This window comes from Bos indicus, chromosome 7 (genome assembly GCF_029378745.1).
Source record: "Bos indicus isolate NIAB-ARS_2022 breed Sahiwal x Tharparkar chromosome 7, NIAB-ARS_B.indTharparkar_mat_pri_1.0, whole genome shotgun sequence".
Classification (NCBI taxonomy): domain Eukaryota; kingdom Metazoa; phylum Chordata; class Mammalia; order Artiodactyla; family Bovidae; genus Bos; species Bos indicus.
Window position 1 is genome coordinate 83201338 of NC_091766.1, and position 27099 is coordinate 83228436.

A 27099-nucleotide genomic window follows, 5' to 3' on the forward strand; every position below is an offset into this window, starting at 1 on the left:
TTTTCCAAATGCCGTCCACAAAGCCTATTTTCGTTGGATACCTAGTCATGTTTCAGGGATTATCAGTTTTTTGTATAAGGCATTTTTAGAAATTGTATTTTTAGAACTTGGACTATATGTTAATAATCTTCCCAATACACATCTTCAGCAATAAGCTTTTATTTGGTTGTGTACTAGCTTAGACGCTCAGTCGTGTCCAACTCTTTGCAGGCTCATGGACAGTAGTCCACCAGGCTCCTGTGTCCACGGGATTTTTTAGGGAAGAATACTGGAGTGGGTTGCCATTTCCTCCTCCAGGGGATCTTCCAGATCCAGGGATTGAGCTCACATCTCCTGCATTACAGGTGGATTCTCTACCACTGAGCTGCCCGGGAAGCTCAGTGGTAAAGCTTTTAATAGGTTAATTCTGATTTAAACAACAAATCATCTACATTTATATTATGTTAGATTAAATACATAATGTCTGCTGCTGCTACTGTTAAGTCACTTCAGTCGTGTCTGACTCTGTGCGACCCCATAGACGGCAGCCCACCAGGCTCCCCCATCCCTGGGATTCTCCAGGCAAGAACACTGGAGTGGGTTGCCATTTCCTTCTCCAGTGCAGGAAAGTGAAAAGTGAAAGTGAAGTTGCTCAGTCATGTCCGACTTTTAGCGACGCCATGGACTGCAGCCCACCAGGCTCCTCCACCCATGGGATTTTCCAGGCAAGAGTACTGGAGTGGGGTGCCACTGCCTTCTCTGACATAATGTCTAAAATTGTCTAAATCCAGGTAGCTTGTGAATCCAAAAGGACTTGACAGGAGATTATTTTAGTAATATCAATAAAAACTAAAAACAGATGTCTTAGAAATCAAGAGTACTTAGAAATCAAAAATACTTAGGAATATGAATTAATTCAGTGATTGCTATCTGTGTATTACCCCTAATTTACCTTTTTTTTCTTTGGGTTTTAGTATATGAAACTGATGCTGGGATATTCTGGCACATTTGAGAACAGTATTAGATGTCTGACATTAATATTTTGAGGTTGTTACATAGAAAGGTAACAATTTAGACATTTAACTTAGTTTCTTTTGGTAGAGATTGAGTGTCAGTTCTAAAAGCTTCTAGACTCAGTAAGATAGTTCCGTAGTATGGATACTTCACTGTATCATTAGAATTATGAAATAGACAAGGCAATGTTTATGTTAAACAATTATGATTTAGAAAGGCTTAGACACTATTTTTTGCAACAGAGTTAAAGTAACTTTTTTTATTATTTTAAAATCAAACAATTATGCCGTGTATAATGATGGGCCACACATATGGATCTTTATAGATGAGTTGTTTTGATTCTCACCTTAAGTCACATTAATGCTAGTTAAATCTTCCTTTTTTCATCTGAGTTACTTGAAACCCAATGATGACATCACTTTCAATAAGTTTTTTAAATTTAATTTGCAATGTTTGAAAAGTTTTTACATACAAATGAAAAGGAAAACAGGGGAATAACAGAACTTATACTTAAATAAAATCATTATTTTTTGGAGCTTGGAGAGATAGATACTGTATACCCCAAACAAGTGAATTAAATAATTAATTTAATATAAAGTCAGACTTAATAAGAGTTTTTAATGAAAAGTTCTATAAGTAGATCTTTATTGATTTGATAATAATAAGGGTATTTTTTTAACCTGCCAGCACCTACCAAAACCTTTCCTTCCATTAATACCCCAAACGTGTTTGCTACTTAAAACAGAGAAACAAGTTATCCAGAAAATCATGCTGTCATTTTTCTTCATTAGCCCTTTGGTCTGGCTGTATTTGGAGAAGTTGATTTCCCCCATCATGTGGGCGAAAATCGCTGTTTGGAGAAGCAGAGGTTTACTCATTTAATTTATTTCTCTGCCTTGCTCTGGTTGTCTGATCAGTTACTGAAAAGGAACAGTGCTCTTGCCTCCATGTAGAAGCACCTCACCATACAGGAAACGAAGGCAACAAAATTGATATTCCAGCTGTAATAACAAACCCAAGGGTTCCACCTTGGAGGGAAGCATGCTGGCAGGCTGCCCTCTTTCACACTTCCATTGCTTTCAGGCCAAATGCAAGAGTAATGCTCAGGTGAACAAGGCTGCTGAGGCTGCTTGGGGCGACACGGTCTGTCTGCCTGCCTTCCCCCAGGTTTTGTTGTTATTTTCTTGTTATTTAGTCACTTAAGTAGTGTCTGACTCTTATGCGACCCCATGGACTGTATGTAGCCCATTGCTTTGAGCCAGATCCACAGGCGAGATGAATCGCCTGTCCCAGATGGCAGCTACCCAGAGCACTGCAGCCGAGGGAGCACTCTTTAATGTGCTGCTTGGGAAGGATGGAAGGAAAAAGGGCACCTTTTTTCTGAGTAAGAACCTTAACAAATTATTGAATACGTGCTATGCAACTGGTACTATGACCTTACAATTTTAAAACCTACTAGGAAGGATGACATTCTAGGAATGAGGGGGGCCTTTGTTCTTTCAGTGTATTTTTGGGTTTGAGATTGCTGTCCTTTGCCAGCCTAGATTATTAAGGACAAAACCCCATTCTCACCTCTGCCTTACTTTTTGCAGTCAGGTAAAAGTCATTTTTCTTTTTCTTCATCAAATAGCTCGTATTGGGATTTGTCCTCGTTTCATTGGCAGCGTTTTTAGATTTGTAGTGAGAAGAGCTGATGTGGGTGACTTGACCTTTTTCTCCTGACTATAATTTTCTGGTTTTATAAAGTTATGACACTCACACATGGAGTAATGGCTCTATTCATTTTAAACAATAACTTGTTACATCTGGATTTAGTGAGGTGAAGATCCAGATCATGAGAGCTCTTGTGTCTGATAGATCATAGAATCAAAGACAAGTCTCAATGAAATGGAAGCAGGACCCATGGCTGCTATAAAAATGGGCTCTCGATATTTTAGCTACCTCTCTACCTCATTTTGTACTCCTCATCCTGCCTGCTCTATTTGCTTAGGTCTTCTCTAATTCTACCTTTGTCTTTTAGCCACTTGTGAAAAGCATCATTTAATTCACATTGCATTCATTTCAGCCAGTTGTTACGTTACACAAGTAACATTCCAATTTAACAAACGCTTTGGCATTTCCAGAATATTTTACTGTGACATGTTAAGTGATAATGAGCATACTAATTGGGTCTAATTGAGCCTAATGTGATGAACAAAGGAAATGTTCAGCCTTTCTTTGTTAATCAATAAATAAACATGAAAATTTCCCCAACCTAGTTAGAGGCCCTTATGGTAACTTTGTGGGAACCGGAAAGGCAGACGGATTTCAAACGGTATCCACCTTGGGCAGAGCAAGTAAAAAAAAGGGTGCCCCTTCTTCCAGGGGGACTTTTGGTCTCTTTGGCTGGTTGACTGGGAGCTGATATTGGTCCTCATACATCCTCAGCCCTGCCCAAGGGCAGGCCATGACCTGCGTAACTCTCAAAGCAGCCCTGTGCCTAGGACAGAAAAGCAGGAAACTGCATTCCATTCTGCCCCTTTCCCTCCCCCGTCTTCAAACCTTGGAAGTCTTGTTTTGTTGTTTGCTTTGCTGGGAGTTAATCCATTCTGATGGCAGAAATGGATGAGAGAGTCAGAAAATTGCTATTTGATTTTAGGATAAACAAAGAAAAATGACCTCAAAGACATTTCAGTGCAGCTTTCTCTTTCCGACATGCAATGTTAATAAGTACACCACAGCCTCTTTCATGGAGAGAAAACCCATTTCCTGGACAGTAAATCAAAGAATCAATTGGAAAAGTTTGTTTACTTCAAAGAATCTATTGTAACTGTATTATCAAATGACAGCTTCTATGAACTAGGGAATGTACGTATATGAAATGAAACGTTTCTGGTGTGTGTTTATTGTGTTACTTCTTATCATACACTAATATTAATAATAACAAAATTAGGAAACTGAGTTTTCTGCTGTAAATATCAGAAGATGATTCCTCACTATAAGAAAAGAATGGTGTGCTTTTCCCCAACTCCTATAAACAGGAAAAGACAAGAGTAAACTTTAGACCCTTTTTTCTTCTTCTTATTGCAGGTGATGTGTTCCACATCACTGCTCCCAACAAGTTCACCTTTGAGGAAGCTGGAGAAGAGTGTAAAACCCAGGACGCCCGCCTGGCGACCGTGGGGGAGCTCCAAGCAGCGTGGAGGAACGGCTTCGACCGGTGTGATTACGGGTGGCTGTTGGACGCCAGCGTTCGCCACCCTGTGACTGTGGCCAGGGCCCAGTGTGGAGGTGGTTTACTTGGGGTGAGAACCCTGTATCGTTTTGAGAACCAGACAGGCTTCCCTCCCCCTGATAGCAGATTTGATGCCTACTGCTTTAAACGTAAGTGTTTGATACCTTTTAAAACATTCTAGTTTAAAAAAAAAAAAAAAGCTTCGAAGGCATGCAATTGATGTTCAACTAGCCATTGGAATGATTCCATGTCTTGCATTGTGTGCACGGAATGGAAACAGTTCAGTGACTCTCAAAAACAAGGAAATGAAACAGCAGTGATATGGTTAAAACAAGTTAGACAAATGGCTTTTAGAGAGGATGAAAAAATGTCAGGCAAAGGCCTTAACTGTGCTGCATTGCACAGAACATGTTTCTGAGCACTTGTTTTATATTAATTGCAGTCCTTCAATGCAATTGGATTGTTGGCGCTATTATAATGCTGGGGCCAGTCATGGCTGAGTTGAATCCCTGAGTTCTGTTTTTTTCCCTCTTTGTTTGGTATCACCCTTTCTTTCAAATAGCAGAGGATTTAAATTTCAGTAACCGCAGGTGAGTACTTGGAGCTGACATGGATAATACCTAAAAATGAACCATGCTATAAGTAAAAATTTCATTTTATCTCAGTTTATCTCATATAATGGAAATATGTTCCTTCTAATGCTCTAGTATCATATTAAATACAGTATATGTTTTTTGGCAAGCTCTAACATAAATAGGCTACCTTCAGTTAAGTATGGATTTAAAATAACTTAAAATGGATTTGAAGTAACATTTCTCAACATTAATGATATATTTAATTTTTACATGTCCTTAAATTACTTTAGCACTAGTCACATACCATAGTGTCATGCTTGTAGAATGCTTAATTAAACAAGCAACTAATCCAGAGCCTCACTGTGATGTTTACTGTAGGATCTATATTATGCCAGCCAAACAAAGATCTGCTAGAAATTTTGGTGACCTTTAGTGTGTTCAAGATGGAGCCATATTATATTGAATTAGTGAGAATTTTTTTACTAAGTTTTCAATATATGTACTGTTTTAGCAATACATACAGTCATCCCCTCAGTATCCATGGGAGATTGCTCCTAGGGCCCTCAGGGATACCAGAATTACTTACATAAGCTATACTGTGTAATGGGATATAATATCAACTATGTAAGTAGTTGCTAGCGCACAACAATTTCAAGTCTTGCTTTTTGTAACTTTCTGGAGTTTTTTTTTTTTTTTTTTAATCAGAACTTGGTTGAATCTTCAAATATGGAACCCGTGGATACAGAAGGTCAACAGTAACTGAAATGAGTCAAAAATACACTAGCTTATTTTGTAATTGGCTTCTAAATATACAGACTTTCTTCATCAACCAAAAAGACACAGAAGTGGGATATCTGAGTAGTCAGGAGAATAGATTGTTAGTGCAATGGAAAGGTGTAATTTCATATCCTGCTATCTCCCAGCTAAGGTATTTCTGTTTGGATCTCCTCCTGTAAACTCAACTTTCTGAGTGTTAAAGCCATGTGTTGTGTATCAGTGCAATACAAGCTGGCCACGAAAAGCCTTTGGAATTATTTGTTTTTGTTCTTAGGCCCTGAAACTACAGGAAAAGTCTTGATCATTTTCAGGAAAACAAACAAAACAACAACAGTAATAGCCAAACCTTATCCCCAGAAGTAAGAAGATATCATTCTTTTAAGCCACATACCCATAACAGTAGTTCCAGGAATATTTTCAAGTAGTTCAAGCTTTAAAATCAGTTTTATGTTAAGTGACTGGTGTGATTAAAGGAGAAAATCAAATTTTTGTGTGTGTATTGGGGAGGGGAGGGAACAGGTGGGTTAGAGAAGTTAAATTCAGGAAGGAGTTGAATTATCCTTGTTTGATTTTATTTTCTTGTGCTTTATAAACCTGGCACTAGAAAACTTTTAAACATTTTTGTTCTCTGTGAGAGAAAAATGTCAAACAAAGCCTGTCTATAGCCCCAAAGAATTCATCCTGATGTGTTTTAAATTATTTATTTAAATAAGGAATTCACATGAATGTACAAAATAACAAGATACTTAGATTCAAGTAGAATAACCACCCACTAAAACATCTGTATAAAACGTGAATAAAATTTGAAAGTTTAGGTCTTCTTTTTTCTCCCTAATTCATTTGAATCTATATAACTTGGAAATATATAACTTGCAGATATAATAGATTCAAATTTTTGTTTTTTACCCCAGTTAAGCTAAAGACTAGATTCTTATTTAGTTCTTCCCTAAGACTCTACCATACTCAAAGTTTAGTCATACATAAAAGCCTTCCTTAACACACAATGCCAACACCCTCCTCAAATTTCGAATTCATTTTTAAAAGATTCTTTTTAAAACATATACATTTTTTTAAATTTGAAAAATATTCTCAAAATGACTTGCCTGCTGTAGTTTCCCATAGAGTTGAGTCATGACTAAATCTATAGGGTTAAAGTTGATAAGAATTGTGACCTTAAGGACAAATTCCAAAAGTGATGTCAGGGATGTACAGCTAGTTGGTTAAGTAGAAGAATTTAGAAATATAACCATATTTTTCTTGTTTGCTTTTACCAAATGTCAAAAGTGTTTTTAAGACCACTTCATGGTGAATAAACAATACCAAATCTCACTTTGCTATAATTCCCTCTTCCTTCTGAAATCACTGAATAGAACATTAACAATGGCCGATGATAAATAGAATTAGAATCTGTTCTTGTCAAACAGATTTGAAAAACAAGTATATTAATGTCCTTGTGAAATACAGTCTTCCTGCTGGTTTCCCCTTGATTAAATTGTGCACTTTTCATTCTTCTTTGACCTCAGAGTTAAGCAAGTTTTGCGAAATAGAGTTATGCAGTGCTCTGAAGGTTCATGCATGCTCCCCAAATTTAAGGGAATCAAAACCATTAAAGACTCGTGATAACCTCTCATTTAATATGATTAAAGATCTCCAGGAGAGGAAGACAGGGAATGTTTCCTAGAAAACACATTCCAATATCCTATTATTATCACTCTCAGATTGTTTTCTTCATTATCTAAATCCTTTGCATTAGAATCCGAGTCCATCTTTCCTTCTCAAGTTGGAAACCAAATTCTAAATAACAGCATTTCTACTATTGAACACAATTGTTCAGTTGTCCCTCAGTGTCTCCTTCAGCTGAAACAATTTCCTTGTTTTGAAATTTTAATTTCTAGGCCTCTAATCACCTATGCCATCTTGCTTTGAACCCTCATTGTTTTTCACACCCCTCTGTTCAGTTAAGCTTGGAGCTAAAGACAGTGGTCTAAAGAAGACTTAAATAAATACCCACCACTTCCTATGACGTCTTTCTTATGTATTTGTTCACTTTTACAATTGATCTGCCCTTCTAACCTATGATCAGCTTGTTATCTTTTCTGCACCCTAGATCATAATCTGACCATAGGTGTCAAAACTTATCCTTCCCTAACTGGCCTTTCTGACATGTTTTCTCTTTATTGAATTTGAATCGGTTGGCATTCAATCACTCATAAAACTTTAAATATTACTTTGAATTCTGATCCCGCGGTTCTGACCATTACTCTTTCTGCAACCATGAACCCCAAATCAACTTTCTGAATATCTAGTCATTTCCCTATAATAAAGGCAAGTATGGCTATAAGTTAAATCGACTATCGTGCTGCTAATAGGATTTTCATATTTCATTAGGAAAATCTGCCTTGTGTCTCACAATAGAAGCACTGGAGAAGATAGTCCATAGGATATAAAATACCATAAGTACAGTGATGTGAAACATCTGTGTGGCAAACAGCTGCAAATGTTCGAGGGGAGCTTTTGTGGGAAAAGAAGCCTGCTGCTTTCTGTTGGCTTCCTCGATAATGAAGCTGAAGAAGGGACAGTGGTAGTTTTCCAGGACAAAAACTTCTCCACGTGAATTCTTGTGGAGAGACACTTTCAGAAAAATCTGGAGTTGTGTTTTCACGTTTGTAATAGTCATCATTAATACACTGGTATTTATTCTTATGTTATTTCTTTGTAGATATTTGTGTTTTTATTTTTTTTTTAATTAGTTCCTTTTTTTTTTTTTTGGAAGGGTTGAAACAAGTGGCGCAGATGCTCAGATACACTGAGTTGTGATGGAAATCATCTGTTAAGTTGATGAAAAAGTAACCCAACCCCAAAAGGAAGTCTGAGGTTTTCCATTCCAAATAGTAGAATTAATCAGCTTAATTATAAGCAGACCCTTAAACGGGGCTCTCATTAAAAACCCTTGTTCTGAAAACAAAGTCATGTAGCTTTGTAAAGGAGATTCTGAGACACACTACCGTCATATGACTATGTTTCAGGCCTAGAGGAAGACAGCATCAAACAGCACAATACCAACTGATAATGACATACAGTCATGTCGTTTTTGAAATCTGAGTCTTTCGTTTTTAAACTGATATGAAAAGTATTTTCATAGTACTGTAGAAAGTTGCTGGCATACAAATTGGGTTGGAACATTAGGAAGACCTGATTCACAGGCCCTGTTTTGGCTCTCAGGCAGTTATCACCTCCTTTTAAGTGAATTTTTTCAGCCATGGAAATACTCAGAGGGAAAAAGCAAAATTAGCTTTTGTGTTGTTATTAATAACAATATGATTGAATTTTCTCTAATATGCAGTGTACCAAGTGTTTATATTATGTTTCCTTGGGAACTTTCTCTGTATGTACATTTTACTGCTTCCCTAAAGAATGCAGTTATAAAACAAACATGATATCTGGCAGTTAAATGAGGTAACAGTTATGGAATTTCAGAGGATAGAGAATTGAATGAAAAGAAAAATAGTCAACCTCACTTTGGTTCCTTAAGTTGTCCATGTCAATCAAAATAGACCAAAGCTTCCTCCAGGAAATGACTGCAGAAAAAGCTTTCTTTAAAAAAGGAGGGAAGAAACGTTATTGAACATGTTTTTGAAGAGTCTAATTCTTTTTTTTTTTATTGTTTAGTTTTAAGATAAAGGGACAAATAGTGACAGACTAAAGAATTTTAAAATACAGCATAATGAAATGGTCACCAAGTTTTTGTATAATATTAATGAATCTGGGCTTTAAAATGGTCCAGGAAATGAGCACAACTAATAATAGCTCATACCAGACCAAAAAAAATGAGGAGTCTGTTACAGCTCAAGTCTGATTTACAATGAAATCACATCATTTTATCATTAAATTTTTAAAATAGGCTTTATTTAATAGTTTTAAGTTCACAGTAAAATTTAGTGGAACATTCCAAGATTTCCCACATATGCCCTGTCCACACTCATGTACAGCCTCACCCATTGTCAACATCCCCCATCAGAATGACACACTTATTAGACCAATGAACCCACATGGATGCAACATAATCACCCAAAGTCTGTAGTTTACATTAGGGCTCACTCTTTGTGTTGTACATTCAACATTTGGGTTGAATTTGGACAAATATATAATGACATGTCTTTGCCATTCTCTTACCACACAGAGCAGTTTCAGTGCCCTAATATCATTACGTTTTGACAGAGTAGATGGCGCTCAAAAGTAATCAACCAGTTTTGTCTTCCAAGGACTCTGGTTTGGGGATTATTAAGAGTAGGCCACAAGATATTATAGATACTACAGATTTTACAACTTAGCAAAGCAGTGACCACAGATGTCCTCAGATCAGTTCCTTCTGAGGCTAGTGGCAGTTTTTGATTTTTGAAAATCTTGAGTATTTTTTAAAAGACAAAATCTTTATGTGCCTAACTACTGCATTTTCTTTATGGTGAGATGGAATCCTATCTACAACACTGTCATTTTTATACACAACTTATATTTCTTTCAACAGGCCAGGCCATTCTCTGTAAATCTGGAGGCGTTATAATGTAGCATTTTATGATGACATGTTACTTTTTATTGCCTGAGCCCATTCTTTCTGATGCTCAGGGTTGTTTCCAGTGATTTGTAATTACAGAGCTAAAATATATCATGTGGGTACTTTACTTCCTGTTCTGTGTTTGCATTTCCTGCTGAAAGTAAGCCTGGACCCAAGACTCGTAAGAGTTATAAACATATCGTGTTGAACATAGAACAAGATGTAGAACTACAACAAAGGCCAAGCAGCCTCTGCCAGAGGCATTTTAGTATTTATTATAAACAAGGCTACCCTGTAGAGTTGAAAGGAACATGAAGACAAATGTCCAACACCTGGGATCAAGCAACAAGTGGTGTTAAAACGTTTAATATCCTGTTTTTATGAAAGCTTCCACAGTATGGACCATGTAATCGTTGATATGTAACTCGGGTACATTTGATGTGGCTTTTTTGTTATTTTGCAATCTGAGGCACTCCCTCTCCCTGGAGACATTATGTAGCTAGAGACAGAATAGTAGTATTGAGTTCTCCTACTAAACTTCAAGTTGGTGCTGCAGTTTCTGAGAAATAATGTGCCTACTGTTTCCAAGCTCTGCATTTGTTTTTTGAACTTCTTATCTGAAAACTACATAATATTCACGTTCGTTAACTAAGAACAGTCTTTTGTGATGATTAAATGTTTAGTTTCTGTCTTTGGGTTAAGTATAGTTTTTAGACTCCCCTCCATCACAAAACACTTTTGGGTCACTCCAAATTACACACAGCACTTAACAAACACTGGACGTACAACTTTTATCAGTAACTTGTCTAATCAACTCTTTGAAATTATTTTTCTAGCTAAACAGAATATATCAGAGGCTACAACCATCGAACTGAATATGCTTGCAGAAACTGTCTCACCCACTTTATTGGAAGAACTACAAATGGGACTGGACAGAATGACACCAATCGTCCCTTTAATCACTGAATTACCTGTCATTACAACAAAGGTCCCTCCTATAGGAAATATTGTCAATTTTGAACAGAAATCCACAGTTCAGCCTCTAACTAGTACCCACAGATCAGCCACAGAATCACTGCCACCTGATGGAAGTATGAAGAAGCCTTGGGATATGGACTATTACTCACCTTCCGCTTCAGGACCTCTTGGAGAGCCAGACGTATCTGAAATTAAGGAAGAAGTGCCCCAAAGTACAACTGTCGTTTCCCATCATGCTCCTGATTCATGGGATGGTGTGAAGGAAGATCTGCAAATAAAAGATTCAGTTACACAAATTGAACAAATAGAAGTGGGTCCCTTGGTAACATCTATGGAAATCTCAAAGCACATTCCTTCTAAGGAATTCACTGTAACTGTGACACCATTTGTATCTACAACAATGACCCTGGAATCAAAAACTGAAAAGAAAGCAATAAGCACAGTCTCTGAATCAGTGACCACAAGCCACTATGGATTCACCTTGAGAGAAGGTGATGGTGAAGATAGAACATCTACAGTTAGATCGGGTCAGAGTACCTCGATCTTTAGCCAAATACCTGAGGTCATTACAGTGTCAAAGACTTCAGAAGACACCACCCGCGGTCAACTAGAGGATGTGGAGTCAGTCTCCGCATCAACGATTGTCTCACCTGACAGTGATGGGTCGCCCATGGACCACAGGCAAGAGAAACAGACTCATGGCAGGATAACTGAAGGTTTTCTTGGCCAGTATGTGTCCACCACACCTTTCCCATCACAGCATCATACAGAAGTAGAATTGTTTCCTTATTCTGGTGATAAAAGATTAGTCGAGGGGACATCCACAGTTATTTCTCCCACTCCACGAACAGGAAGAGAAAGAACAGAAACTCTAAGACCAGCGATGAGAACAGTTACTTACACCAATGATGAAATACAGGAAAAGATCACCAAAGATTCATCTATAGAAAAAATCGAGGAAGAAGGCTTCTCTGGAATGAAGTTCCCTACAGCTTCCCCAGAGCAAATTCATCATACCGAGTATTCAGTGGGAATGACCAAATCTTTTGAATCCCCAGCACTGATGACAACGACAAAGCCAGGCGTGACACCAACAGAGGCAACAGATGTGGAGGAAGACTTTACAACTCCAAGTGGATTAGAAACAGATGGCTATCAAGATACCACAGAGTATGAGGAGGGTATTACAACCGTGCATTTGATCCAGAGCACTTTAAATGTGGAGGTGGTTACTGTATCAAAATGGTCATTGGATGAAGATAATACAACATCAAAACCTTTAGGGTCCACAGAACATGTAGGCTCTCCAAAATTGCCCCCTGCCTTAATCACCACCATGGGAGTGAGTGGTAAGGATAAAGAAATGCCAAGTCTTACTGAAGATGGAAGAGATGAATTCACTCGTATCCCAGGTAGTACTCAAAGGCCACTAGAGGAGTTTACTGAGGAAGACACAACAGACCATGAAAAATTCACAGTTAGATTTCAGCCAACTACATCAATTGCTACCACAGAAAAGTCTACTTTGAGAGATTCTATAACTGAAGAAAGAGTTCCACCTTTTACAAGCACAGAAGTCCGAGTTACTCATGCAACCATAGAGGGAAGTGCTTTGGATGAAGGAGAAGATGTGGATGTCTCTAAGCCTTTGTCTACTGTCCCTCAATTTGCACACCCTTCAGATGTGGAAGGGTCAACCTTTGTTAATTATAGTAGCACCCAGGAGCCTACTACTTATGTAGACACTTCCCATACCATTCCTCTTCCTGTCATCCCCAAGACAGAATGGGGAGTGTTGGTACCTTCCATTCCATCAGAAGGTGAAGTTCTAGGCGAACCTTCTCAAGACATACGTGTCATTAATCAGACTCACTTTGAAGCTTCTATGTATCCTGAGACTGTAAGAACAACAACAGAAATTACACAAGAAGCAACGCGAGAAGATTTTCTTTGGAAAGAACAGACTCCAGAGAAACCAGTTTCTCCTCCCAGTTCTACAACTGACACAGCCAAGGAGACAACACCACGTTTGGATGAACAAGAGAGCGATGGGTCAGCATATACTGTCTTTGAAGACAGATCAGTGATGGGTTCTGACAGAGTCTCAGTTTTAGTAACAACTCCAATTGGAAAATTTGAGCAGCATACATCTTTTCCACCTGGTGCTGTCACCAAAGCAAAAACAGATGAAGTGGTAACGCTAACACCAACCACAGGGTCAAAGGTAACTTTCAGTCCATGGCCTAAACAAAAATATGAAACAGAAGGTACCAGTCCAAGGGGATTTGTATCTCCTTTTAGCATTGGTGTTACCCAGCTTATAGAAGAGACCACGACTGAGAAAAGAGAGAAAACATCCCTGGATTATATTGATTTAGGCTCAGGATTATTCGAAAAGCCCAAGGCCACAGAACTCCCAGAATTTTCAACAGTTAAAGCCACAGTTCCAAGTGACACTGCTGCCTTCAGTTCAGCAGATAGACTTCACACACCTTCAGCCTCCACTGAGAAGCCACCTCTCATTGACAGAGAACCTGATGAAGAAACAACCAGTGACATGGTAATCATTGGAGAATCAACATCTCGTGTTCCTCCCACTACCCTTGAGGACATTGTAGCTAAGGAAACAGAAACAGATATTGATAGAGAATATTTCACAACTTCAAGTACTTCTACTACACAGCCAACGAGACCTCCCACTGTGGAAGGCAAAGAAGCCTTCGGACCACAGGCATTTTCTACTCCAGAACCCCCAGCAGGGACAAAATTCCACCCTGACATAAATGTTTATATTATTGAGGTCAGAGAAAACAAGACAGGTAAGTCTTTGCTTTCTAGACATACCAATCAAGGCAATCAGCATTTTATCTTGAAAATTACTTTTGGGAAAAAAAAGTATCAACATGCCAAATGCTGCCATTAGAAGATAACTGGAGTGTGAAAAAATTCTGTTTTAGCTTCATATATTGTGTATTTGTACATGAATTGGAAGAATATGTTAAACAGTTTGGAAGAATGTTAGATATGGTTTTATTTTAAAAGTCATAAGAAGCCCTGCTTTGTCATCTAATATAACCAAATCATCACTGTTACATCACTTCAGAACATGCAGAACAAGATGTTTTAATTTCAGTGTCTTTCCATGTGTTACTACTCAAGTGTAGTACTAGACTGTGTTAACATTTCATTGGTCTTTAACTATTAACCTTCAGTACTTACACCGTGGACAGCTAAAACCGTATTGCATATCCCTCGGGCTGATAGAAAGACATCTAGAGGTTTGTTTTGGTTTTTCTCTTCCATGATTTGCAGGTTTATTATGCAACTTTGTGGGGTGGGTAATAGGTATGCAGTTTAAATTTATTTTAAAGAAAGTTCAACATATTTTCAAGCTGTTGTCCTTGGATATTTTCATTAAGCTGTAAATATTTAGAACAAATAAGGTCTAGCTCAATTCTAGGAAATGCTGTAATATATTTTATCAAATACAGTTTCAGAAAGTGGATTACCTCTGTTCCCTAAAAACCCAGGCTGTAATGTTATTTATTTTGTGATTTAGTTATAAGAATATTCATGGTGCTTTTTATTCTGCTCAAGTATTTTATATATCTCTCTGGCAAAAATCTTAAAAGCTGTTTCTTTACATTGACTAATACTTGCAATTTTTATCATTAAATTTAACTTATTCCTTCTTAAAGGTCAGTACACTCTATCTTCCAAATTTGGTAAGCTGAATCGCGAATACGTGTTATATGGAGTTCAATAGATCTATTCAGGTTTGTCTTTTTTTAATTTAGAAGTTAAGATCATCGATTTTAGTTAAGTTGCTGTATTTTAGTTTTAGTGTGTGGATTAGAGGAATAAATGCTCGTTTTTCCTTAACCTAGCTATGAGAAGTCAAGCTAGAAGAATGTTTTTTGAGAGGTTTTTTTCTCTTACTGTTGGGCTATTCCCCTAGAGGTGTCATTTTTCGTAAGAGGTGTCATTTTTTGTAATTTATGCGATACTCATGAGCCTGCTTGGGGATGCACTTGTTGGGAACACAGGTGGCTCTAATGTCTAGTCAGCTGGCTTTCAGTTAGATGGTAATTTGGCCTCTACCACCCAGAACTTTCTCCATGTAAAAGCTCCTGCGGGACAGTGAATAGCAGAGAAGAGAATACACTCTCAGAGTATTGATATTAATCTCCACTTTCCAATACAGTTGAATGAGGTCAGGATTGGAGCATTATTTGCCTGTTAATGATGCTGTTTCTTGGAAACCATATTTCTTCTCTCCTACATTGCTCTTCTGCCTCTTGGAACTGGAGATGGAGAGAGAAGACAGGCTGCCAAATAGTGGTAATGAGGATTGCTGTTAGTGGGGCTGGAAAGTGACAAGAAGATATTACTATGAAAAAGAAAGAAATGAAGAGAAGCTTAGGGATTCCTACGAATGCTTAATTTGAGAATTAAAAAAAAAATTCTTGAATGACTAACTACACAAAAGTTTTTTCCCAGCTCTCTTGTTAGTATAGATACTATGTTGAATCAAATGATAGATAAAGCAGTAAAATATGTTCTGCATTTAAAAACTCTTCTAAATGGGAAACTGTGCATTGAGGTGAGGGTAATCAAATTACCAAACGGGATAAGTGAAACTCAATCTCCCTGGAAGAATTGGCAGCCATCAGAAAAAAAAAAAAAAACAAAAACCTAAGTTTATAAATGGCTACTTGAAATGGAGAGTCTGAGTAACTTTAACTCATAAACCATTTATACAAAGTGTGTATTTTTATCTGAATTGTAAACTTAAGTCAGCTGGGTCTGGGAAACACAACTAGATATTTCCTCCTCTTTTTTCTACCTTTATTTTACTTTTCTTTTCTTTTTTTGGAGTTTAGTTGCTTTACAATGCTATGTTAGTTTCTGCTGTAGAGCAAAGTAAATCAGCTATACGTACTCATATATCCCCTCTTTGTCACCACAGAGAGTTGAGTGGAGTTCCCTTTGCTATACAGTAGGTTCTCATTAGTTATCTATTTTATATATAGTAGTGTATATGTGTCAATCTCACTTTTCAAACATGTGACCTTGACTTGCCTTCAAACTAATTTCCATTCAGCATTGATAACTATGGGTCAGAAAGGAAAGGGAATAATTGTTTATCTTCTTTGGCAGAGGGTTCCAGTGAGTACAGTGGGGTGCGGGGGGCTAGGGATGAGAATAGAACATGTATCTATCTATTAACTCCCTCGCTCCATCTCTCTCTTTTTCTCCTCTGTCCCTGCATCTATCTGTCTTTTCTGTATGCTTTATATATGCCCTTCTTAAGACTAAAAACACCGTTTATTGTCTTGATAAGACAATGAGGGTGGTGACTCAGGTCCAACTGCTTTATATTCATTTTATTTGTTTTCTATGAGAAATTTAATTTTTCAAGCATTTTTCACTCTGAAAAGGGAAAACCTGAGAGCAGATGTTAAATTAATGAGTTTTAAGGCAGGTGTTCATTAATAAGGAAAAATACATATGTGCCTGGAAAACCAACCTTTTTATGTATCAAGGCACATTTTTCCAAACTGGAAAATCCTTGGTACATGTACAAATTTGTATAAATCTATTCAAAAACGTAAAATTGACCTGTACATATACTGTATATTCAAGTAGGCAAAAATACCACCCATGTTACTCTAAACCAAGGCATTCATAATTTTTTTGCTGCTCTCAGCAAGTCACATAAATCTTGATTTTTAAAAAATTTTTACTACTATTAAACAAAACACACTATGCAGGACATGTTTATGTTCTATTTGCTCAAATGGATCTTAATAGCAACTCAGGGTGCTGTTGCCGGAGGGCAACTGTAGTTAGCAGTTAAAAAAAATCTGAAGGAACTTTTCAGCTCATAAAATTTTTATGAGCTGAAAAATGCTATAGGGTGTGTTTAACAGTGGTTCAGGGGATACTGAAAACATGGCTCCTGTCTATTTCAGGAGTAATTTGCACACCTGCACTTTGAAAAGTTATTGAAAGGTTTTCTTTGTGAACATGTGATGGCTCAGACGATAACGAATTTGCCTGCAATGAAGGAGACCCAGGTTCAATTCTTGGGACAGGAAGATCCCCTGAAGAAGGGAATGACTACCCACTCCACTATTCTTGCCTGGAGAATTCCATTCCTCCTCCAGAGGAGGCTGGTGGGCTATACAGTCCATGGGGTTGCAAAGAGTTAGACATGACTGAGTGACTAATACACACACACACACACACACATGAAATCTATAGAGTTTAAAGGCATAGGAAGAGTTAGCTCAATTCTGGACTCTTTCCCTTTTTTAAAAGAATGCTCCTCCTTGAAATCATCTGAAATGTCATAAATTAGTGTAACAGGATTATGAATGATTTAAAAAACTAATACACTGTAATTTTAACTCAAAGAATAATTTAGAAGTCTACAGATATTGAATGTACAAATTATTATGCAAATGCTTATGGTTATAACATTAAAATAAGTGACTTATTTGTTTTTATTTTAAACAAATTCATGTATACTGCCTATTACTTGTCAGACTCGCTTGGTATTATTTGCTGGTCAGCTGTTCTTTTTTGCTAGTTTTATCATTTCTAGCTACCCAGTCTAAGTGTAAGATAGGTATTAAGCCACTACGAAACTAAAATAACAAATATAAAATATTGATGAAATTATTAATGAAATGGCATTAATGATTAATGAAGTTTTGAGAAAAATAATTTTGGTCTCTAAATTAGAGTTTCTTTTGCTCTGTTTCCTTGTTGAGAATTATGGTACTTTATTGCTTACAAAGAGTCAGACACGACTGAGCAACTGAACTGAACTGAACTGATTGCTTACATCATTCAGAAATAATTCCCATATGATTAATCCCATCTGCATTTTTGTTTGTATATTTGAGAAATGTACATAGAGCTAAATATTTATTTTCTGAATATGATGCTGTTGAGGAGAGGGTAAGGAATAAGGGTCATTAGCTCTAAGTATAGGAGATATCTGGGTAAATGCCAATATTCATACCATTGAAAGCACAGTCATCAGGTTTTAAAAAGTAATGTTACTTATATAATTCTTTTTAAATCACATTTTTATAGAATTTATTATGTAGAACTGCTTTCAGATTTTTAATTAGAGGATCAGATTCCTTTCTTGGGCCTCCATATTTTGAGCGCATAAAAGAGTGGCTGTTCTGGTTAGTGTTTGACGGGGGGGATATTAGGAGCCCTACTTTCTTGGGACCCCTCTCTCATCCCCAGTGGTAGTTTCTAAAGTAACATGTACCTTAGAACACAGCTAGAAAGAGAATGAGATCATTTGGGTAATTCAGAATAAAGCAGCAAAAATTTACTCATTTCTGAATGAATTTCTTTATTTTTTCTTAAGTAAAAACATTTTTAAAATTGGTCTCTCACTATATGGGCTTTCCTTGTGGCTCAGATGGTGAAGAATCAGCCTGCGATGCAGGAGACATGGGTTCGATTCTTGGGTAGGGATGATCCCCTGGAGAAGGGAATGGCTACCCACTCTAGTATTCTTGCCTGGAGAATTCCATGGACGGAGGAGCCTGGTGGGCTACAGTCCATGGGGTGGCAAAGAGTTGGACACGACTGAGTGACTAAGCACACAGTTTTCACTACGTGTATGTATATGTCTCCCTATAATGATACACATTTATTAACATTTACCTTTGAACATTTACCTACATGATTCTGAATAAAACAAATTAAGCAAATCTAACTTTAATCTTATTGATAGCTGTATGTAGTCAAAATTATATATAATTATATTTCAGAGTATGTGCAGGGCAAAATCATCAAGTGTGCACTTAGAGCTTGATATTTTCAGACCACTCTTGATATATTTTATCATGTTTAAACTTCAGAGGTAATTTGTGAGGTGTCCAGGGGAAATGCAGCAGATGGCAGACAGAGGCACACTGGGTCTGGCACTTTGGTACTAGTCTGAGTCTTGGCACTCCTTGGAGCATTTTTGCAGTGAGGCAATTCTCTCCCCTGATGAACTCACAGGAATAATGACTCGCTGTTGGCTCAGGTGCTGCTCTGTCTGTCAGTTTCTGAAAGAACATAGACTCTGGAAAGACTGGCTTCTCATTGACATTCTATTGGTTTAAGAGGAGATGGCTTAGATTTCGTTTGCTGCTAATAAGGGGCTCTGTGTATGCTATTCAGATACCTGCGATGGCAGGAGAACAGCATGCTGAAACCAGCAGCTCTGGTTCTGGGCTGTTTCTCTCCTGCAGAATTTTGGAGCACATCCCTGAACGTGGATGGGGCGGGTGCCTACACACTTGAGTGGTTCTCTTTGCTGGGCTCCAGCTGTGGCTCCCTGCCAGAGAAGCACATGTTTTTTTTCCCCTGCAGGGAATTAGGATGGCTTCCCTCATTCCTCCTTGGCTGTCTAGAAAAGGACTGAATTCTTCTATTGGCAAAATAATGAAAAAAAGAAGAGACTGTCTCCTTTCCCTTCGTTTCTATAGTAGGAAAAAAAGAATTGGCCTTAATATTTTTAAATGATTAATGAGCTTAACACTACAGTACAGATCAAAGCTTACCTTTTTTACCAAGTCCTTCTAAGTGAAATGTTTTGTATGTATAACACATACAGTCACATAAGACACACATACAAAACACAGAGAATCTCAAACTTTTAAATGCTGTATAAATATTTATTAACGCACTAATCTCAAGAAAATCTTGAAGACATTAAAATCATGCTTCTCACAGGTTGAGGCTTACTAATAAAAGAGATGTCCTGTAGTTGGGTAAAAGGAACTTTGCTGTCTTCTTCTTAACATAAAGAAGCTTATTCTTTCTGAAAATGGCACTTGCAACTACAAGTTGCCAGTGTCGAAGCTGCTATTGAGGTGGGGCGTCAGCCAAAGACAAATGCCACTTGTCATTAGCAGTGACCTTGAGAGAAAGGCTCACACTGTCTTCTAGCAGAGTAGTCAGTCAAGGGTTATCCTCAGGTAAAGCTACAACATGCTTTGTTCTTTAACAGAATCAAAAGGGACACAAAATAACTGTAAACCATAGGCCCTGCTCCCAAAGCCTTTAAATGCTTTTGAGGAGCCTATATTAACATAGTCAAATGTAATTAACAGTACAGAAATGCATAATTACACACTAGGTGTGAAATACTGACTAAATGGCAGATTATATCAACAAAGAATAAATCAATGAAGGCAGGGGATTCAGAAAATATTTCATGAGAAGGATGAAATATAAGCTGGTTCTTGTTGGAAGGGTACGATCAAAGACAAATGGCTGAAAACTCATTATTAACCTATTGCTTCACAACAGAGACTCACCAGTGGGCCAAGGAGCCCCAGGTACTGTCAGGCATTTTCCTAGACAGGGCTTGAATGGCAGAGTGGCTCCCCTGATTCAGAAGATGAATGCCTTCTTAAGATTCACCTAGAAGCCTATACAAATCATGGAAACTTCAGGCAACTTCCTCAGGAAGGAGTGTTCTCTCACATTTTCCTATTTTTCAGTGATTGATATATTTTGATAAAGATAGCATCATCTGTAAGTTAAGTACATTTAGCTTTTCAAAACACGTCCCATGATGTATCACGGTTCAGAATTACACATTTGTAAAATTAAATGACATAAAACTACTTTTTAGAGTGGGCTGTATACCTAAAAGATGATCTAAACTTCTATAATATCTTAATTCAAATGCAGTTTGAACTAGCAATATTACAGAAGCAGGTGATATAAGTTAGGGAAACTACAATCAGTCTTTCCTTTGATTCTTGGCCATGTGGACCCAGGAATTTCTTAAATTTTCTGTCAGAATTTTTTGCCAGTAAAATGGATGTAGTAGTGATTATTGTATAGAAAGAATAGTTCCTAAATTCTGATACATACTCTCTTTTTTTCCCAAATCACAGGGATTATATAACAAAAGATCACTGTGTGAGTATATATATATACACACACGTATATACACACACACATATAGGGATCTTCCCAACCCAGGGATCCAACCCAGATCTCACTACATTGCAGGCAGATTCTTTACCAGCTGAGCCACAAGGGAATCCCAAGAATACTGGAGCGGGTAGTCTATCCCTTCTCCAGCAGATCTTCCCGACCTAAGAATCAAATCGGGAGCTCCTGCATTGCAGGTGGATTCTTTACCAACTTAGCCATACATGTATGTATGTATCCAAATATATTAATATACATGTATCCAACAAATAGTCAAATAATTGCCATTCACTACATACTATACTAGAACTGGATTTCTGAAGCATACTCTGTGATATTCTGAAAGTCCATGGATAGGTAGTTGATTTGATCCATGGGATACAGTTCGATGGAGTGGAAAGAGCCTTTGGAAACAGACTTGGGTTCATGGTCAACATTGTTATCTGCCACCTTTTTGATCTTGGGTAAATTGCTTGATCGCCACAGGCCTCAGTTGTTATAATAGTAAACATATGTGCTAATGCTGCTGCTGCTGCTGCTAAGTCATGTCCGACTCTGTGCGATCCCATAGACGGCAGCCCACCAGGCTCCCCCATCCATGGGATTTTCCAGGCAAGAGTACTGGAGTAGGGTGCCATTGTCTTCTCTGATGTGCTAATACTACAAACTCACGAGATTACTTAAAAGAGAAGGGGATCTCTTCCTGGGCTTGCACGACACGGTGGCAGGCACATCGCACGTTTAATACCTCCTAAGTGACTAGAAAGCACCCAGCATAGTGCTTTGCACATGGCAATGACGTAGTAGAAATGAATCCCCTCTCAGCTACGGCAGTTGTTTCGTTGTGAACGTCTAAATGTCAGAAAATGTAGATTGTTTTGTATTAAGTATGTTAAAAATGCAATTTCCTTAAAATTTGAGATGATTTATACTACAGTGAGACAAATATAATTATACTCTAGTATCTGTCTGACTGCAAGAGCTTGTTAAAATTTTAATCATCTATGGATTGTGTTTGTCTAGGGTGATGCCATTTTGGGTGCAAATCAGAAGCAGCTGCAGCCCTTATTTAAATTTTAAATATAGTTATAGTATTGATTCTATACTATCAACATGTAGAACTCATTAGCTTTCTGCTCTTTTTCATGTGTGAAAATTGGACTTGTGATTTTTGATGATTGCAAATTTAATTTTTTTCAAAGAAAAGATCTTTTCACAAATTCTTTATAAATTTTTCCAGGTGCTGGGCCAGGCCTCTTCTTGCATATTCATAGAAAACATGGGCATTCCCTGCTGTCTTTTTGTTGTTGTCAAGGAAACCCCCTAGTTCTCTACACAGGGATTACATTCTTCTTTCTTAATAGCTCTTAGATCATTCATTTGTGCAGTGAATAAAAAATGTATTCACGGGCCCAGACAGCGTTCAGAACTTTTGGAGGGGAGGGGTGTAGCTAAGGGGAGAGACGTGTGGTGAGAGGAGCAAAGGGATAAAAGAAACAGAAAAAGAAATGCTTTATAAAGGTTTCATTTTAATGAGGTAAAATGAAAAAATAATTTAAATGCATTATCTGTTTTTGTCAGTTTTAAAATTTATTTGCAAAATTTATTACATTGAATCTCACTGAGGCCAGTTTGTCACATATATATTTTTTAAAAAAAGCTGGTTAATAAGTGACTTTATTAATAGGAAGATTCCAAGAATGGGGCTCTGGTTGAGGGGACAGGGGAACAATTTTTAGTGAAAACTGTTGTATATATTTTTTTCATTTGCATGGAAGTACTCTGATTTTTTACAACACAATTGAGGCAATGGAAATTGTAAAATATTGTTTCAACCTAGGGTATTGTGTGGACAATTCAGCACCTATTGCATGAGAAACTGTGTTCCTTAGAGGGATATGCCAATATTCAGACCTTTTGAGTGTAAATCAAGAAGGAAACCCTGATCCGATGGCATGAAAGCTATAATTATTCTCAAAAGGAGTGGTTTGATTTGGAGGAGGAGACTAAATTACGGCAAACCTTCTAAATACTTGCTAGAATTATTGTGATAATGTATAAAAATTTTTTTCCATAGATAAGTTAAAGTAGGAGATTTGAAACTGGAAAGAAAGAATCCCTTGAGTGAGAGGGAAAGTTTAGTTGTACTTCAACATCTGTGTCTATGAAAGCTTGACATATTATGTCTCAGTATGGTACTTAGACCTGCTTGCCCCTAGTATGTAATCGGCATACACTACCTTGTCTGGCTTCCAATGACTTCATCTTTTCATCTTACACCACAGTATTCCTGGCATCTCACAGGGTGAGTTAGTTTCTTTGGCCATGTGCTGTTCGGAGTAGGTTTGGGTTTCTCTAAGTTGAGAAAGGGAGAAGAAAACACATCAACGTATGCTTCTGTAGAGTACAACGGAATATACTATAGTTACCATCTTTTATTACGTTGTGATCTTACTTTGCTCTGCTTTCTAAGGGAGCCATTTCACTCTCTGAAGATAAAACATTCTCTGCCCATCTCTTCACATTCACTCCCAGGAAGTATTTTAAAGGCTTGTTGAAATAAAGGCATTCAGTCAAGCTACTCTGTGGCTGAAGTGAATTGAAGTCACTCAGTCATGTCCGACTCTTTGAGACCCCATGGACTGTAGCCCACCAGGCTCCTCCGTCCATGGAATTTTCCAGGCAAGAGTCCTGGAGTGGGTTGCCATTTCCTTCTCCAGGGGATCTTCCTGAGCCAGGTATCAAACCCGGGTCTCCTGCATTGCAGGCAGACACTTTACCGTCTGAGCCACCAGGGCTAGGGAAAGGAAAATAATGTCATCCATAGCTTAGTTGGGAAGGCAACTTGAAATAATCAATAAGCAAGAAAAGTATACAATAAAAGCCAGTTGCTTGCTTTAATAAAAAAGAAAAATAGAGGTAATATGGGCGTGAGTTTGAGCAAACTCCAAAAGATAGTGAAAGACAAGGAAGCCTGGCTTGCTACAGTCCTTGGGGTCGCAGAGTTGGACACAACTGAGAGACTGAACAACAGCAGCAACAATGAAGTAAGTTACTATTTCAGACAAAGTCTCAGAATCAGCCTCACAGGAAACTCTGGGCATTCGTCCTCTTGCTGAGCAACCATCCATGTTGCCCAGAAGGCCACAGAACAGCACCAACCAGGTATCAGCAGCTGACCGACAGTGATGCCATTCTGTGCAGGGGTTTGAAGGAGCCCCAGGAAATCCCCCAGTGCACAAATTCTGCTCATGTTGCTTCTCAACCTTGGCTTTATATCAGAATCACCAGGGAGCCTCCATATAAAAATGTCCACTCTCCCAACCCCCACTAGACAACTTGAATCTGAATTTCTAGTGGACCCAGGCCTTCATATTTTTTGTTTCTTTTCTTAAATTTGCCTTCTTTTTTTAGTATTAGACGTCTGTATTTTTTTAATGCATGCAGTCTTTATTCCTGGAGAATGTTGAACCCTACAGTAAAGTAAAGGCTTTCTGACCTTGAAATATAGACATATTGGGGAAGGGGTTGCTTTAAACCTCTGCAAGTTTAAGTTGTATTTTACCAGTTTTAAGGGGGAAAAAATGTTTAATTCAGTCTCCCCTAAATGAAATGCTGGCCTTTATCACATTTTGGGAAGTGTAGCTTTTCTCACACATGTTAAATGAACCTTGACATCTGTAAGGAAGGAAGAAAATAGAATTAACTATAATGGAAACCTATGTTTTTTAACATTTCAGAGTAATTGTAATTGGATCAAAAGTGATCGTGAGGGGTGGAGAATGTATCTTGAATTATACAGACCTGCATACCTCACACTGCCATACCCGTATTACTTTCTCTCTATCAGCATGGAAATTAAAAGGAAATACATATGCTCATGGCTTAAGGATTCTTTTGACTATACTGACAAAGTAAATATGTTCATTATATATTTCCACTTGAGAAAAATAGTGAGTATTGCCCTGAGATAAACCTATATGGATTCTATATTTGGAAAGGAAAAGAATGATAAAAAATAATATTGAGACTATGCCTGCCCACTTAGATTATCTGATTTTCATAGCCATAGAAGTCTTTAATATTTGCATTATCTGTGTTTCTTTTAGTTGTGTCTCAGAATTTGAGCTATTATTGCAGCCAAAAAACAGTTTCTTCAGGACCAGAAAAAATGCAGATATTTAAAAGAAAGGGTCAAAGTAGTAAATGTAAATGTTTCCATTCTTGATGATAAATAACTATGTAGACATTCTTTCAACTAAATTCCCAAAGAGAAGCTAAGTGGCTAGAATAAGGAAAGCTTTACATGTTTAAAAGATCCTTTCACTTTACGGAACATAGAAGTTAGTAAGGAAGGTGAGACAAGTATATAATACCCACTAGGGAATTTATAAATAAGAAACAATATGACATAAGTCCTATGGCATACAAATGAAAGACACAACCAGTTCGGGCTGAGGAGTTTTAGTGAAGACAGACTGGAGGAATGGAGACTTCAGCTGGATCATTCATAAATACAGGAGTGAAGCTCCAAGGAGGGTTTATGAAGCATTCCAAGTTTGGGGCAGGAGGATTCTTGTTGAATAGAAGTGTGAGTTGGGAATGAGGAGGATATTGAGATGGGGGCATAGATTTCTCTGCATCCAACTCAGAGATGCAGAGAATGAGAGGATGAGGATAAATGTGAGGACAGCCATGGAGCTGTTTGAACATGCTATTGAAGAGGTCAGTTGGAAGAGGTAACTTTTGAAGAAGGGAGTGTTGTAATGAAAACAAACTGATGTTTGGTAAAGTTCAGTTTAGTAGCTGTAATTGGAGAGCTTAGAAGGAAGTATTGAGATACACACACACACACACATATATGAGGGGCATTCGTTTTACTTATGTCAAAGTGTTTTACCTAAATTTGAATCCTTGATTTTGACCAAAGTATTTTTCTGGTGTTGGGCATCTAGTCATTATCTGTCATCTATTCATCTATGAAAAGTTTTGACAATCATGGGGAACTAACATGAAAAAGATAAGAAAAGTAAGTACTGCCCAATAATTGGTTTTTGTCATTTGCTCTGCTTTCAAGGAAACATTTACAAACTGAAATAACCTGCCTTCTTTTTCATGCAGCTCTTTATCTTACTGTTCAAAAATGCTTGAAGGGCCCAAAATTACTTGATTAAGCTCTCCAGGAAAGCCCTTACCCTTTAAAAATTGGAAGTTAGGGAGTCCCTTGGGCCTCTTCTATAAGCAAGAAAAGCCCACACTCAGTGGTAACTCCTTAAGCTCACTTAGAGCAGATGACTGTATCTAAACACATTCTTTCCACTTGAAAGAACAGCATTATTAGAGGATTATCTGAAGCTGGGAAAAGAGATGATTCCCATTTATCATCCCCATAACATGTCTGCCTCAAAAGTGAGGCCATCAGAAACGCTTATATTGTTTATTACTCTTTCTGGGTGTAAAATTCATGAATTGAGAAATATTGAGCTCCTTTCTCAGCAAGCAGGAGCTGTCAGTGTCCGATAGCATGCATGGGTGGTACACCAAATGAACCTCGGCTAGCAGAGCTAACAGGGAGACACGGGTCACAGAATCCAATCTTGATCTCCTGGCCTCTAGTTTAATCTCTTACCTCTGGAGGGATTGCGCGTTGATCTAAATATCACGTGATTTTCAATTATTAAAGTAATTTAAGCATATGAAAACAAGTGACAAGATTTGGGGAAGATATTTATATCTTGATCACTAATGTCATTTATTTTTTCAACACTTTGGCACCATTTTTAGTGTCTCAAATTTTGAAAATGTTGGGAAATTTGGAATGTCTGAGACAACCTAGTGGAAAAGCACATTAGGTAGTCTTCATTGTTTGACAAGGTGGCAGCTAGCATTTTATTTTAGTTAAGAATATTTCAATGGTGAATGAAATTGAAGCATTTGCTTATGTCTGGATATATTAGATTCATAGGTATGTGTCAGAAAACTTAAATATCTTAGACAACTTCAAGTTTTCTCTATTTAAATTCCAAAAGTGTTTCTCA

At 37.6% G+C, this 27099-nt stretch overlaps 1 protein-coding gene across 4 annotated transcripts in view; it reads left to right on the forward strand.

Annotated features, from left to right (window-relative positions):
• The window catches only part of VCAN (versican), a 120555-nt gene that overhangs the window by 37207 nt on the left and 56249 nt on the right, over positions 1-27099 (forward strand). For 2 of the 4 annotated variants that reach the window (XM_019965391.2, XM_019965393.2), the window contains exons 6-7: positions 4063-4356; positions 10948-13908. In XM_019965391.2, the coding sequence (XP_019820950.2) occupies positions 4063-4356; positions 10948-13908 (3255 nt within the window). The remainder of the gene's footprint in view (positions 1-4062; positions 4357-10947; positions 13909-27099) is intronic. The other 2 variants (XM_019965392.2, XM_070794009.1) reach the window with 1 other exon arrangement.